The sequence below is a fragment of the Gossypium hirsutum genome, chromosome D09, assembly GCF_007990345.1.
Source record: "Gossypium hirsutum isolate 1008001.06 chromosome D09, Gossypium_hirsutum_v2.1, whole genome shotgun sequence".
NCBI lineage: Eukaryota > Viridiplantae > Streptophyta > Magnoliopsida > Malvales > Malvaceae > Gossypium > Gossypium hirsutum.
In genome coordinates, this window is record NC_053445.1 from 52,007,650 (window position 1) to 52,023,441 (window position 15,792).

Here is a 15,792-nt window from a genome sequence, read left to right on the forward strand (position 1 = left end):
ATTTAAAATATTAAAGTATATACATACTAACATGCATATGCGCATAATAATAATAATATATAATATTATAGTAGTAAATAAAATAAAACAAGATAATAGTATGGCGTAATTGTGATAAAAACTAAAAAAAATGGGCTAAATTGAATTAAAAACGAAAAAGTGGGGGGAATTTAAAAGAAATTAAAAAAAGGACCAACTTGAATGCGCGCATAACAGTGGAGGACCAAAAGGGAAATTATCCCGTCCTTTCAAAACGCTGCGCAGCGAGGGACCCAATTGAAACAAAAATCAAACATGCGGCCCAATTTTGAAAAAACAAAATAGGTTTAATTGAAACGCGACGCAAATTGGAGGGGTCAAATGCGCAAATAGACCATTGAAAGGAAGGCGCGGATCCTGAGCCCGGGTCGGGTCAACGCGCGGATCCTTCCCCAAAACGGCACTGTTTTGCTTTATTATTTAAAACAATTTCCTTCCTCTGAATTTATTTGAAAACCGAGTGAAAGAAAAAAAATCAATTAAAAAATTAGATGCTCTCTACTAGGGTTTTATCCCAACCCCTTTGCGCCGCTGCCCGTTCGCCATGGTTTCGCCGCAACTAGTGGCCGGAGGCTCGCCGGATTGGGTTTTTAACCCTTTTCGGAGCAGATTCGAAGGCAAGGTAAGCCTCACCCCTTTTCCCTTTACTGCTATTTTTTGTTAAATAAAATAAAAAATACAAAAGAAATGCAATCACCTTTTGAAAAATATTCTTTGTATTCTCAATATTCTCTCTGTGTTTCTCGTATTTTACACTGAAAAAAACCCCCTTTTACCGATTTTCATGGCTTTAAATAGCCGAAATGGAAAAGATAACTCAACAAAATCAAAAAAGAGATCTATTCTGTTTTGTTGGCATGATTTTTGCTATCTTGTTGATGCAGGTACTGTTGGAGGAGAATACGCGCGACGTGGAGGCGCAACTCTCGCGGAGGAGGCCTCTAGCTCCGAGTTGTGCGCCGCTTGGGACTGCTGGAGGTGGGGGCTGCTGCTAGGGTTTCTCAACCCTTCCATTTTCCATTAGTTTCGAGCCTGGATTAGGAATTAGCTATTGGGCCCGTTTATTGGGCTTGTATTTTTTGTTTGGGTTTATTCGTTAATAGGCCAGGCCAAAATTGGTATTACATTTCTAATATATAAATGTTATGTGTTTTATATGAAATTGAAGAGAAAGAAAAGAAAGGAAAGGACCTAATTGAAGAAAAAGTAAAAGAGAAGGCTAAGGAGTGAAGGAAGATATCATCTCAACCTTTTTGTTGTAAGTACTACAAGGTTATTTTTATTTTAAATTATTTTATTTAAATGCCTATATTATAGTATAGAATTATTTAGAAATAAAATAAAATAAAGTAAAATAAAAGATTATGGAGCTATGAAATTTGTAAAGAAAATTATAGATGGAAAGTATATAGTGGTATATTGATTGAACATTAAGAAAATATTGTGACAAAAGTATATATATATGTGAAAATGGTGTGATAATTGTGAATTGTGAAATGTGCCCTAAATTGTAATGATGGAGAAATGAGAAATCTTTTTCGAAATAATTCTATAAAGTATTTAATTGAATGAGATTCAGTTTTAATGCCCAAGTAGATGAAATTTAGAACTACCAGGATATTAGTGGCATGCCATTAAGGAACTTTAGCGCGCTCTCTGATTATTAGCACGTTAGTGCTCTCTGACTACTAGCACGTTGGTGCTCTCTGATTTTAGCACGTCAGTGCTCTCTGTTTAGCACATCTGTGCTCTCTGTATAGCACTTTAGTGCTCTCTGTTCATTAGTGCATACCAATGCACCTCTGTATTTGTTCCGTATATCCGGTGTGTTCTATAAAATCTACTTTGGGCTAAGATTATGATTTGTGGATAAAAGCGAATCATTAAAATGCTAAGGTAAGTTTTATGAAGCTTATACGTACATAAATACGTAATAACAGAAAGAGATTGACATATTTTGTTTATATTTGTTTATCAGTTTATTTCTTGTAGTGCTTACTAAGCCTTCACCGGCTTAACGCGTTTAATTTTAACGCGTAGGTACAGTTTGTCTCGAAGAGGTAAAGTCAGGATAGAAGATCTCTCATCTCATCACATCCTCAAGAGCTTCAAAAGTAGGTACCATATTTTGAATTAAAATGGCATGTACATAGACAGTCAGTTATGCTTCCATGTGTTAGGAACTAAAATGTAAACTCTTGGACTTCTATATATTTTTAAGTACTTTTCGTATTTTGGTATATATATGAAATGAATTAGTAAAACTATATGTATGTTTGCAAATATGGTTGGTAAGTTAAAATGCTATGTATAAATGTTTTAATTAAACAATATCTAGCTATAACCGTTTGGCACCAAATGTAATAGCCTTATACTGGGTCAGTACGATTAGACCATGTATAGGGTTGTTACAATTATGGAAATTTTAAATTTTAATTATTTCACATAATTTTAACATTTAACTACAACCATATCTATTATATATATTAAAATTAAAATAATTAATGCATACATATAACCACAATCATAATTAATCAATCATTATAATGCACAAACGAAAGGATTATTGACCTAAATCTACTTATTTAACTGGGTAGGTAAGGGATTTGGCCCCTTTAGTTAAATGGGCAAATCCTATTTTTAGTTCTTCCTAAATCTATACTATGTATAATGTATTTAATTAAGTCAGTGTCACAAGTTAAGCGGATATTGACTTAATTGAGAAATTACTAAAAGCTCTTTCCTTTTACAAAGAAACAAAAATTATTTTAAGGGTATTTTTATCTTTTTACATTTTATGTAAACACAAACTATCATGGTTTTTAGAATTCTAAATTTATCATTTCAACCAACCTCACATTTATTGTAATGTAAATTTTTTATATAAAATATGATACGATTTTTTTCCATCATTGAAATTAACTTTATAGTCTATTGAATAAATAGAAAATGTTTATGTTTGGTCCATCTTAAAAATTATATTTAATTTAATTTAATTTTTTTTTAGTAACTTCACCTCACCCATGTTGAATGTAGATAAAATGAGATCATGGAGAAGGAAAAAGAAAAAAAAGTTAAACAGGGAAAAGAATGTAGAGAAAAAAAGATGGAAGGGGGAAATGAAGAAAGAAACAAGATGTCCCATTGATACTCTTTATCTATGTAACTTCCGAGTCCCTACTCCAATAGAAAATAATGGAACCCTCTCCCTCCGTCACTTGCTTTTTGATTCCTTTTTTGTACACATTTTAAATTATGGTTCTCATAATAACACCGTGATAGTGGTATCGGTACTGGTCATATAGGTTAATTACATATTAAAGATTTAAGTCCTGTTTTTATATTTGATAAACATTTTCAAAAGACCTCAAATAAGAACATTCCTCACATTTTACTCCAGTTTGTAATATAGTTGAGTATACTATCAACCATGGTATATTTTCATGATAAAACATTTTAAATATAATAAAAGCATGAAAAATATGTACATAAATCTAATTGTAATATCAATTAAAAATTTAGACACAAATATTTTATCTCCTACAAACTTGTTTCAATGCAATTAAGATAAAAGGAGGAGTAAAAAAAAAAGAGGGATGATTAGGGATACCCCTTGGTAATCTCACATTATAAAATAACTTACATTTCCAAAGCTTTTACTGTCTTTCACAGGAAGATGCAAATTCATTATATAAACATAGATAGAAAGCAACCAACACTGTAAAAAACTTACTAAAATAGCAATACTAACATTATTATACTTTCATAATTTTTTTTATTTATTATTTTTTTTTGGTTTGAGCAAAAGTCTTGGATTTCAGTGTACTATTTTTGCTTTTGATTTTTTAGGGCATGAAAATCTTGTTGCCACACTTGCAACGCCAAGCTTCAGGGTAGTACTCGAGTGGCTTCATAACTAAACCTGGTTGAATCGGGACGTGAACCGGTTGACAAGGCGAGCAGCTGCCACAGTTGGATCTACAAGAAGGTGGTGAAGAACCCGGCCCACTGAGTTGTTTTTGGGATAAGAACCGGCTCAACACCACTGACCCAGTTCTCTTCTTGCTCCCTTCTCTCACCTGGAACTCACTTTCTGCACAAACAACCACGAAACTGCACTGAGTTCAGACCGAGTTAATGGTTTATACCGCACATGAGTAGTTTAAAAAGTTCAAAAAAAAAATGAAAGGAAGGGGGTTTTGAAGATAGTTACCGAGTTGAGAAAGAGTGGAAGCAAATAAGAGAAAGGTGAAGGCAACTAAGATGTGGTGGCGGAGGCGGAGGCGGGAAACGCCCATGCCGAGGAGGAGCTGGCGGAGGGAGAAAAGGTTATCAAGGTCACCTCCGAGAGTGCTATTATTGAAGGTTCTTTTTCTGGTTTTGCGTGAGAGAGTGTGTCCCAAGTCAAAGACAGAAAATACACAGAAAAAAAAATTTTCTGAAGAGGGCATATATATTGTCTGAAAAAATTTTAGACTAAAATAAAAATTATCTAAATATATATATAACTTAAAAACTTATATACAAAGTTCATGTTTACAATTTTTTTTATATTTTACAATTCATTAAAATAATATTACTTGTTATATTAATGATGAAATTTAATTTTATAAGAACAATTAAAAAAATATTATGTAATCAATTTATTTATTATTTTTAAAATATCAATCTAAGTGCATATAGTATTGCACTGGTATTATAAATAAATATTTATACTCATTATAAAAATCTTTAACTGAATTGATTAGTTAAAAAGATAAAAATATTAGTAGTTTATAAATATTTATAATTCTTATTCATCAAAGTATATAATAATTTATAATTTTATTCATAATGTTTGGAAAGTATTTATAATTAATTATTAAATTTAATAAAATTAAAAACCCAAATCTGAAACCTTAAAGGGATTAATATTTTTTTATGGTTTTTCATAATTATGGGATGAAACTAGAGGTGCTCATGGGCCGGGCTCAACTAAAAATTCAGGCCCATTTACTAGGTTTGAGCTCAGTCCGAAAAATGGGTTTAAAATTTTGTCCAAGCCCAATTCAGTTAAAATACTAAAACTAGAACCCGACCCGGCCCGCCCGCCCGTATTAATTTTTTATATATTTTTATATACTTTTTAAATATATATATAATACATCAAAAATACTAAATACATCAAAATAAATATTTCCCAACAAATTGAAAATAAAATTTAAAAAATATGTAGACTTAAATAACACTAAGATAAATGCAACTTAACAAGCAAATGCCTCTAAAATAATAACAAAATTAACAAATACCTTTAAAATAATAATAAAATTAACAATAAAATAAATTTTATATAATATCCAAATAGTAGCAACATAATAGTAAAATAGTAGCAAAATAGGGAGAAAACAACAAGAAAATAACATTCAAAAAAAAAGAAAACAGATTTTTTTATCCTTTAGTGAATTCGGGTCGGGCCAAAAATACCTTACCCGAGGCCCGACCCGTTTTTTATACGGGTATTATTTTTTTGTCCAAACCTATTTTTCGAATCTAAATTTTTACCCAAACCCTTTTACATTGGCGGGCTTTAGGCCGAGTTGGATAGTCCGACCTATAATCAGATGAAACACTAATGAAAACACACCATCACAATCATTCAGGGCAGTGTAGACCCAGGCAGCAGCCCCACTTATTTAGCCTGATAATAAAACAAATATATTTCTTATATACTTTATTATATGTTACTTTAGTAAATTCACCCAAACAAAAACTTTTAAAAGTTTAACTTATCACATTTTTAAAAACCCACATTCACATCAATGAAAAATAAATAAACCACACATTATTGTTTATATCACTTATCATTATTAGAAAAATATAAAATTTGTAAAAATTATTAATTTTTTAATATAAAATTTATATATAATATACTGAATAAATTTGTCATATTTTGACTTTTAATAATTAATTCTTTTCAACTTTAGACTTTTATTTTTTAATATTATTATAGATAAAAATTCTAAAAATATATTATGAAAACTTTTAATTAATTTTTAAATATATTTGTAGAGATTTAATTTAATTAAAATATTGAAGTCAAGTTTTAAAAGTTTTTAACCTAAAAATGTCTATTATTTTCATCCATAATTGCGACAAGTTCTAGTATTAATTAATCTCCCCATTCTTAATATTCTCCCTTTTCTACCGATAGTCGAATCGGCCATATTATCGATTTATTTATTCAATTAATTTAATCAGTTTAATTGATTTGATTTTTTTAAAAATTCGATTTAATTACCAGATCCAATCTATTGTTATCCCGTCCGTATCGGTTCTTTAGTCAATCAATTTAAAGCCTCCTTTTGAACTGATATTTTGACCGATTTCTAGTCTAACCAATCGATCCGTATTTCCTTACAAAAGATATTATAATGCATGTGTTCCAATTATACATGTGTATTTTAAATATCGTATTTTATATTTATATAAATTTTAATATATTAGTATAATGGTTAAAATATACAATTGGCTTTTGAATTTGGTAAATCTTATCCCAATTTAGTATTTTTGATTTAGTTACCTTAATATTTTTTGTAACGCCAGTAAATCTAAAATACATGTCACTTTGATAGCGTAACACGTGCAATAATTTGTGATGCAGTCGTCTAGAATTTAAAGGTTGTAAAAAAAGGTTGAAATATCTAAAAAATGGTAAAGAACATAAAAATATTTTTTAAAAAAAGCATCAAATAATTAGCCATATAACCTTATAAAATCAATCTAAATTCATTGTATATATAAAAAAGAAAAAGTTAAAGCAATCCTAAGGTTGCACTGTCCAAATTTAAAATGCTTTCAAGTACGTACGTAGAAGTATATATGTCAAGAAATTGGGGAACATCGAGTTGGGTGACGATTTAATTTTTTTGTCTAAGCTGATATCTTTTTTACGTTTATTATTCACAGTATATTTTAAAATTAAAATTGAATAAAATAATTTTAATCACATCATCCCTGGGTTTAGAGAACATTTTTGCCCTTACTCACATTTCAAGAGTATTCATGATCAAGACTTTTGAAGATTTCTCCGCTTGAAGCATACCTTTATTTGGGAAGTTGAGGTGTAGCAAATGGGGTAGTGGACTTGCCCCTTGACTTAAAGGGTCTATTGTAGGTATGAATGATTCAATTTAAGTAAATTATATTTTTAACTTTCGCCACTAAACTTTTAAAATTTTATTTTAACCCTAATATCATATTCTTGACTTCGCCCCTGTCGAGAAGTACTAGACCTTCTAGAGTTTCATCCATAATAGAAAAGGGTTAAGCAGAGCCCTCCAAGCTTGTTTAGCAAGTAGTGTCTTATTAAAGGTTTGAAAATATCGAAAACCCAAGCCGTTCCTTCTCTTAGATTTAACTAGTTTCGGCCACCTCACCCAATTATTTCCACACAAAAAATGACTCAAAATGAAATTTATGACATAAGTTGGAATAGCTGTAACAACTGCATTTCTTATTTCTTCATTGGTATTGGGCGAGAAATAAACCGATGATTTAGAGAAATTTACCTTTTTCCTCGTAGCATGTTGGAACTTGTCAAGGATAATTTCTAAGCTATTATCATCCGCATAGGAAAATGGAGACAGTTTATCTGCCAACAAAAGTTAATTTATAGATGGACATTTTTTATCAATCTAAAGGCTCATTCAGTAACCGCACTCTTCAAGAGGCAAGATACAACATTTGCCACTAGATAAGGCAATAGTGGATCTCCTTGCTGAATTACCTACTAAGTTATTCGTAGACAAAGAATCGTCTAAGCAAACAAGTGCTGAAACACACAAGTCTTGGGAAACCGTACACAAAGATGAGGCAATAGTGGATCTCCTTAGTTGAATTACCTAAGTGATAATAATTGTAACACTTATGATTAAAATTTACTAATAAAATAATTATAATTATTGTTATTTTATATTAAAATTGCACGCCCGATTAAATTACTTTTGTTATCAAAGTTTTTATTTTTATATTTTAAATTGTATATAGAATATAGTTTAAAACGTTAAAGCTGTCCGTAGGAATGTTCTTTAGGAAGAAAAAGCAAGTGTAACGCATTGTCGATCGAGGGTCCTCATATTCTAATACTAGGTTTCGTTTCGCATTATTCATATCCCTTTTACTGTTTATTTTTTAGGTTTATAGCTTCCATTCAAAACTGCCACGAAAAACATGCATTCCAGTTACGTGAAATAGGGTGGTTTCATCTCATTTCTCCCATCTATATAAATTGCTGATTCACTTGTCTAATAAGACTACAGTAATCTAGAGATGGCTCGCTTGCTTGTGGTGTGGCTTTTCTTAATTTCTCTATGTTTTTCTTCTTGGGTCCAATCGGCAAGCGCTCAACCATTGCAGGTGGGGTCTCCTTCTCCACCACCTTCTACTGGTGGTAGTACTGGCGGCGGTAGTGGTGGTGGAGGAGGAGGTGGTAGCAGTTCATCAGGTGGGACTGGATATGGATCAGGAAGTGGCACTGGTGGAACCAGAGGTGGAGGAGGAGGTGGCGGCGGCGGAGGGACTAGCAGCGGGAGTGGCAGCAGTGGAAGTGGATTTGGGTTTGGGTTTGGAAGTGGCGGCAGAGGTGGTGGCTCTTACTAGAATGCATTTGGCTCTTACATGTTATCACTTGTCTGTGCACAACTATGCTCGGTTCTATGAATCAGTAAAATAAAGTATTACATATGGTGAAAAGTTTAATAAACATATAAATTTATTTAAAGTGTTTTAAATCTAAAGCATTAAAATCTATTTTGCTACCATATTTTAAAATTTAATATTTTAGTAAACATTTTCATTAAAAAAATAACTCAATTCTCTATAAAAAAAATTGATGACCAAATTGATAAAAGATAAAACTAATGAGGCCTAAATTTATTATTATATATTTTGAAATTTAAAAAAAAAAAACCTTTTTGGTATTTCACTATCTATTTTACCTCCATCCGTGGATGTCCTTCCCGATGATATCTGTCTCTATTATTTCCCTAAAAATACAATTAGTTAAAAGATATTACTAAAATAATAACATTTATCAATAATACTACTTTTATTAAGATAAAACTAATCGAAAAATCGAATCTGAAGCTAATATTATTAAAATTTTAAATATTAATAAATTCTCATTCCATATAATTTATATATTTTTTCTGTCAATATACATAATTTATATTATTTAAGAACACTAATAATGGAATCTTTTGAGCAAATATAAATTGCACCAAAAAGTTAAAAAAGTGTCTGTTCACGTGCAATTTGACGTGACATATATTCATCATATTTGGGGATATGAATAGCTCTCCCAGTATTTCCTAAAACTGTATACTTATTTAGTACTACATACTGTAAAACAGTAAAAGTTAAAAATCATTTTGAAATTTTTGATAGAGACCATTTGGCGTATTTTGTTTTTGAATGGTAGAAAGTTAGTTGCTTCAAACTACTCTTTTTCTTTTTTTCTTTTTAAAAAAATTAATAATGTTCCAAAAATTAATAATGTGAATTTCATGAAATTTCATTGCGTGCTACACTAACTCTGTCAAATTCTTAATAATAAGAGTTAATTGTATTAAACATTTTAAATTATTTTTAGGGGTGAAATGAAATTATAATTTTTACGATAGTAAAATATAATTTCATCATTTTAATAACTTATATCTTTATAAATTTTAAATGATTAAATCAATTTTTTTATCATTTTTAGGGGAAGCCAATGTGTAATTTTATATTTTCTTATTTAAAATTTTAAAAACAATTTAGAGAGCCTCAATATAAATTTTTTCATTTTTAGTGGGGACCGAGGCCCCTACTAGCCCCCTAGCTACACCCTTGATTATGATATTCATTCTAAATTGGTTTCAAACTTCAAAACATTCTAATTGCATCTCTAAACTATCGTGTCATATCGATCAGGTCTTTTCATTATTAAAATTATTATTTTAATCATCAAATAATACGTTGAATCTTATATAGTTAAAATTAAAATAAAATTTTTAAATAAATAGATTGTTGCTACGTAACTTTTAAAATTAAAAATAAAGTAAAAGTAAAGAAAAAACAAATGATAAAGCTTTTTAAAAATTTCAAAAATCTGAAAACTAAATTTTTAAAAAAAAATTATTAACTTTTATTATATTTTTCATTATAAATTATGTAAAATGAGATTTGAAGAATAATTTAAAATAAAAATAAAAATTTAAAGATGTTTAATGTAATTAGTTGTAAAAAATTATAAATGTTCAAGGGCAAGAACCAAAGGGCCCAGCCATGAACCCATTAGAAGGGGGTGATAGGAACAGTGTCCCTATTAAAGGGCTACATTACTTCCAAGTTGCAATATTCCACTTTCATTAGGCGTAGAAACTAGAAAGGGACACTTCAGAGATTTTGTTATTTCTCTTTTAATTATGAAAACATTTTCTATAAAAAGAAAAAAGAGGAAAAATCTGCATAAACCTGTTTGGTCCTTATTGCTGACGTGTTATAATTTTGTGTATTTATATTAATTTTATGTTATGATTTACTTTATATGAATTAAATTATGCTTTTTTATACACAATTTACTATTTCAACTATATTTATTTTGTTGGTATTTTGAATTTTGTTCTCTTCACTTCAATACTTAATACGAAGAAACCACAATTTTATCTCAATTTATTGCAAAAAAAGTACTAAAGTGGATGATGTTTTACGTTCTTGTTGGTTTTTCTTTGAGTTGGTATGGATTTGGGCAGCAAAGATGCTTCAAGGGGCTTGATGTGATCTGTAAAATTAAAGGACGTTACTGTACATTTCAACCGTTTTCTAATACTAAAGTCAATTTATGAGTTAAAAGAATTTTCAGATAAAACTTGTAGGAATGAGATGGTGGAATGAGCATATAAAAAATGATAAAAGACATCTCTTTAGGTCATTCGCCCATCAGCTTTGTATGGTGAACTGACCATGTTAGTCATTTGTTTGGCGTCAATCTCTGGTCTCCTTGCCGTTTGTTGCCCAGAGTAACGACGGGTAAACAAAGGTCTAACTTGGACTCCGATACTAAGAAAGCTATCACGTGTAAGTAGGGGATAAGTCAGAACAAATTTTTAGGGGCCGAATGAAATTTTAATTTTTTATAGTTTATATCTTTATAATTTTTAAAGGATATCAAACCAAATTTTATAATTTTAGAGGGTTAAAAGTACAATTTTACTCTTACTAATTTAAAATTTTTAAAAAAATTTAAGGGCCCGGGGGCCGGAGCCTCTGCCACCCCCTAAATCCGCCTCTACGTGTAAGGTAGAAGGGAGGTGAGCATAAAATGACTTAAAGAGCTATATTGTCATTTTTCATATACACATTCTATCATCTTCCTAATTTTTTTTTCTAAACATTCGTTTAACCCAGAAATTGACTGAAGTATTAAAGTGGCAACTTGGACGCCGTTTAATTTGTCATTTGATTTTGCAAATAGTATCAAGCTCCTTGGAACACTTGTATCAGCCCAAATTCACACCGATTCAAAGAATATCTTAACAAATTGTATTGAATTTTTTGAGGTAAATTGAGATAAAAAATATCAACATAAACAAAAAAAATTTAAGTATGAAAATGAAAATTTTAATATAATTAATTCTAAATCATGAATTATGTAAAATATATATATATCAACTTGTTTCCCTGAAATAAATAAGACTATTCGATTAAGGAAAAAAATTCATAATGTATATAACACATGAGAGAATTTCATATTTAGTCTTATTTTTTCACATGATCATTAGGGTGGTAATAGTTTGGTTCCTATCGGTTTTAGAAAAAAAAATTGCAATTACCCAGTTAACCTATAGTATTTTAGTTCTTAAAAATCCAAATCAAAATTGAATACCGCGTGTTGGCATGATAGTTAGGGTGTTCATTATTCCAGGTGTGGTCTAAGTTTGAGTCACGCTAAACACGTTGTTGTCAAGACTTTTCGTTGTAATTCACCAAAAAAAAATCAAAATCAAAATTCAATCGAATCTGAATAAGCATCAAACCAAACCAATTTCCATTCATTCGAATTGGTTCGATATTTTCACTAATTTATAATATATATTTTTATAATATAAAAGTATAAAAAGTTACAAGTTATAAATAACTGTAAATTAAATAAAATTTTAAATTTGATTTGAATAATAACAATTTTTGTATAGGATTTGATCATGTTTGTTCTTTTTTGACGCAACTCATAACCATAAATAAGAGGATAATGCAATTCAATGCACTCAACCCCACGTTCTCCTACATTGATAATCATATTCATACTAATCAAACTAAGACTTAATCTACAACAAATCAAATAAATTTAAATAATAATCAAACCCAAGTTAATAACTTAATCTACAACAAATCAAATAAATTTAAATAATAATCAAACCCAAGTTAATAATACTACCATTCCAATCGATGTAGTCTTTCTTAAGTTCTTTTTCTTAATAATACCCTACATTTAACATCAAAAGTTAAACCCACTAAATTGATTAAAAAATTAAGCCCCAAATCTTTTACTAGTTTGTAAAATATAATTATTTACTAAATCTACTTTTTTAATTGATTAGTTTTCTAGAATTCAGTATTCTTATTTTAAAAAGAATTTTAACACGTGTGGCTGTGATAATTTTAGTAATTATAATTCATCTCGAAATTTCATTTCATAATTTAAAATGACCATAAAAAAGAATTGAAGCAAAAATTGGTTTTATATATTAAATTAAATACCACAAAAATAACAAGAGAAAACCAGAGGCGACACGTGGGAATCAACAATGTTAAAATCTAACATGAGGGGGTAACTCGACGTTGTCGATAAATACGAAACGGAGGAACTCACTAAACTTAACAAACAGTTGAATCCTTATCCCAGTCACTGAGTCTCAACACCAAGTCATCATCACTCATGGCTATCGAGGTAAGTTTCTTCAACTTCCCAGTTTCAATCATATAACTTCAATGGTAATGGGAATTTTTTTTTTCAATAACCGATAAAAACAGGCTTGGTTTATGGATGAAAGCAAAGAAGACCAAAGGCTTCCTCATCGACGCAACCCCAACGAACCTGTTTCGTTGGAGCACTTGGCAGGTGAGTTCTAAACGTTTCTGCTGTTAGATTTTCTGGGTTTTTTGTTTTTGGCATTGGGTTTTAATTAAAATGATTGATTCTTTTGAATAATGGTAGAGCTGGGAGTGTTGTATTGGCATTTGAACCCCGAGGATTATGAGAACGATGAAGAGTTGAAGAAGATTAGAGAAGCCAGAGGTTATAATTACATGGTAATATAACTTTTTTTATAATATTTTTTGTCTCAATTAGTGTTAATGTTTTGCTTAAGTTGCTTTGCCTATTAGCTTTGTCCTTTATGCTCTTAGAATGAATTTTATTGTGTGTGATGGGAATTAGAGAAAGCCTGTTCCTGTTGTATTACTTTTGGGGGGAAAAGGGGATTCCAATTTGGTTTTGATGTACAAGGAACCTATGTTTTCTGGAATTTTCATTTTCGCTAAGTACTCGTGTCCGACACATTCGTCTCCTATATGTATTTCGAATTTGATTCTCTAAGTATATAAAAGTGGTTGGACACTCAATAGGAGTCCCTACGTACGGATAACATTGGAGGAAACTGCTGATGCAAACCAAACTATTGAGCTTTTCTGCTTTGCAAACTCAATAGTATAGTAGTCTTATCTTTCTTGTTTTCGAATCTTGATAGGACTCTTTATTTAGAGTGACGACATCCCCTAGATGTGGATCTCGGTTTCTAGTAACATACATACATACATACATACATACATACATACACCAAAAAAGAAAATAAAAACACGTTATTTGTGCTATAAGCAAACGAGCAAATAGTTAATCTGTTATTATGTGTATTACTAAGATGAGGTATTGTGAAATTATGATTCGAGATGATTTCTTTTTTAGTTCTGAAAATGAGATGTATTGTGTGATTAACTGTAGTCTGTTAGGTAATGCAGAATGTAAGTTATAAGTTAGGAGCTAATTTCAAGGTATATAATATATAGTTAGTTTGCATTTCATTCGCCTTTGTACCCAAATGGTGGGATTCTCTTGCATACGTAGCTTTTACTTTTTAGGTTGTGTTAACTGGGATAATGTTGTAAATACGAAGAGGAAGTTGATAGATAGAATAAGGTGTTGTACTCAATTCCAAATCAAAAGCAAATTGCAACACCGATAAGAGGTTGGGTCACAACTTACAATAGGACATTCCTGTTTCTTAATAGAGCATTTGTAAGGGCTATTGAGTTGTTAAGTTGCTTTGCCTAGTTATGTCATTCCTACTCTTCATTTTTCACGAACCCGAGGCACATTTGGATATGAGTTTGGGGGATACGGCACTCCAAAGATACTCTGAATACATGAAAAGACTTGGTAAAATCCATGTTCGACACTCACATTTGAGTTCGAATATTGTAGTTGCCTTGTTATTCTAATTTGAAGAGGAAGTTCTTAGGACCTTCATTTGTCTAAATCATTATATTGCATATAGGATTTGCTTGATTTATGCCCTGAGAAAGTTGCCAACTATGAGGAGAAACTGAGGAACTTTTACACCGAGCACATCCATGCCGACGAAGAGATACGCTACTGCTTGGAAGGCAGCGGGTATTTTGATGTTAGGGACAAGGATGACCGGTGGATTCGGATTTGGATCAAAGGAGGTGATCTTATTATATTGCCTGCTGGAATCTATCATCGGTTCACTCTTGACACCAGCAACTATGTCAAGGTAAGAAAATGTGTAAGATCAAGGGAACTTAATTTATAAGCAAGTTATGGATACCTCGGAGCTGCAGTTGATCGAACTTGCGTGTTTACATTGTGCAGTTGATGAGGTTGTTTTTGGGAGAACCGGTGTGGACAGCGTATAATCGGCCCCAGGAGGATCACCCTGCAAGGAAAGAGTACATTAAAAGCTTGACTGAGAAAGTTGGGATGCCATTAGCTGCTCATTAGAGCTATTTGTTACATGAAGTTCCCCTCTATATATATGCGTGCATGTATGTATGTACACGTATTAGTTTCATAAGTTTCTCAAAGGCTGAACTTGATAAAACATTATGCATCTGTATATCAAAACACTGAATTGCATCTATTAATGTATAAATTTCATGTTATTTAGGATAAATGTGTTTTATTTACTAACTCTTGTTTAATAATATCTATTCAAGCGAAACAGACACTCATCGAATTAAGGGGGGAAAAAGGTTAGAATTAGATGGGTATTTGTTTTTTATTAAAAATATTTTATATAATTATATTCAACTATTATTTTTTGGGTTAGTATTTAGTATACTTGAGAGTATTTTTTTTATTTTGTGTCTTTTTTTTATTAAATATTTATTTATTTTAATATTTTACTATATTCTTATAGGACACTTGTTAACTTCTGATCTTGTTTGTAGAGTTCAAAAATTTTACTAGCAATTTACTAAAATATGAAATTATTTATTTAGATTTAATCTAAGTTTATTGTGAAATTAATAAAATAAACCAAAATGGTTTAAATTAAAATAGTTTATTATAATTAACTTAAACTTAAAGGGACCAAATCAGAAAAATCTGAAATTAAGATAATTTGTGTTCAAAATGGTTTAAATTCAAAGAGTTTATGCTTGTTCAATGGTCTTAAATTTTACCAAATTCGTTTAACTCAAATACGTTTTAGACCTTTT

At 30.4% G+C, this 15,792-nt stretch overlaps 3 protein-coding genes and 1 long non-coding RNA gene across 4 annotated transcripts; 3 read left to right on the forward strand and 1 right to left on the reverse strand.

The window, feature by feature from the left end:
- Nucleotides 1-483: 483 nt before the first annotated feature.
- LOC107929088 (uncharacterized) lies at nucleotides 484-2,271 on the forward strand. The gene is made up of 4 exons (XR_005918323.1): nucleotides 484-661; nucleotides 924-1,017; nucleotides 1,208-1,297; nucleotides 2,080-2,271. It is a non-coding gene; the product is annotated as an uncharacterized lncRNA (long non-coding RNA).
- Nucleotides 2,272-3,639: 1,368 nt separating this feature from the next.
- LOC107929179 (EPIDERMAL PATTERNING FACTOR-like protein 5) lies at nucleotides 3,640-4,527 on the reverse strand. Its single transcript, XM_016860549.2, has 2 exons — nucleotides 4,253-4,527; nucleotides 3,640-4,132 (listed from the first exon to the last, which is right to left on the reverse strand). The coding sequence occupies exons 1-2, from the start codon at nucleotides 4,488-4,490 to the stop codon at nucleotides 3,885-3,887; spliced, it is 486 nt and encodes a 161-aa protein (XP_016716038.2). The 5' UTR covers nucleotides 4,491-4,527; the 3' UTR covers nucleotides 3,640-3,884.
- Nucleotides 4,528-8,346: 3,819 nt separating this feature from the next.
- On the forward strand, nucleotides 8,347-8,676 carry LOC107929055 (putative glycine-rich cell wall structural protein 1). Its single transcript, XM_016860394.2, has one exon. The coding sequence runs from the start codon at nucleotides 8,347-8,349 to the stop codon at nucleotides 8,674-8,676; it is 330 nt and encodes a 109-aa protein (XP_016715883.2).
- A 4,119-nt stretch (nucleotides 8,677-12,795) lies between these two features.
- On the forward strand, nucleotides 12,796-15,245 carry LOC107929178 (1,2-dihydroxy-3-keto-5-methylthiopentene dioxygenase 1). Its single transcript, XM_016860548.2, has 5 exons — nucleotides 12,796-13,003; nucleotides 13,087-13,174; nucleotides 13,271-13,365; nucleotides 14,607-14,846; nucleotides 14,945-15,245. Exons 1-5 carry the CDS (start codon nucleotides 12,992-12,994, stop codon nucleotides 15,071-15,073), a joined length of 564 nt encoding a protein of 187 aa, XP_016716037.1. The 5' UTR covers nucleotides 12,796-12,991; the 3' UTR covers nucleotides 15,074-15,245.
- The last annotated feature ends 547 nt before the right edge of the window (nucleotides 15,246-15,792 follow it).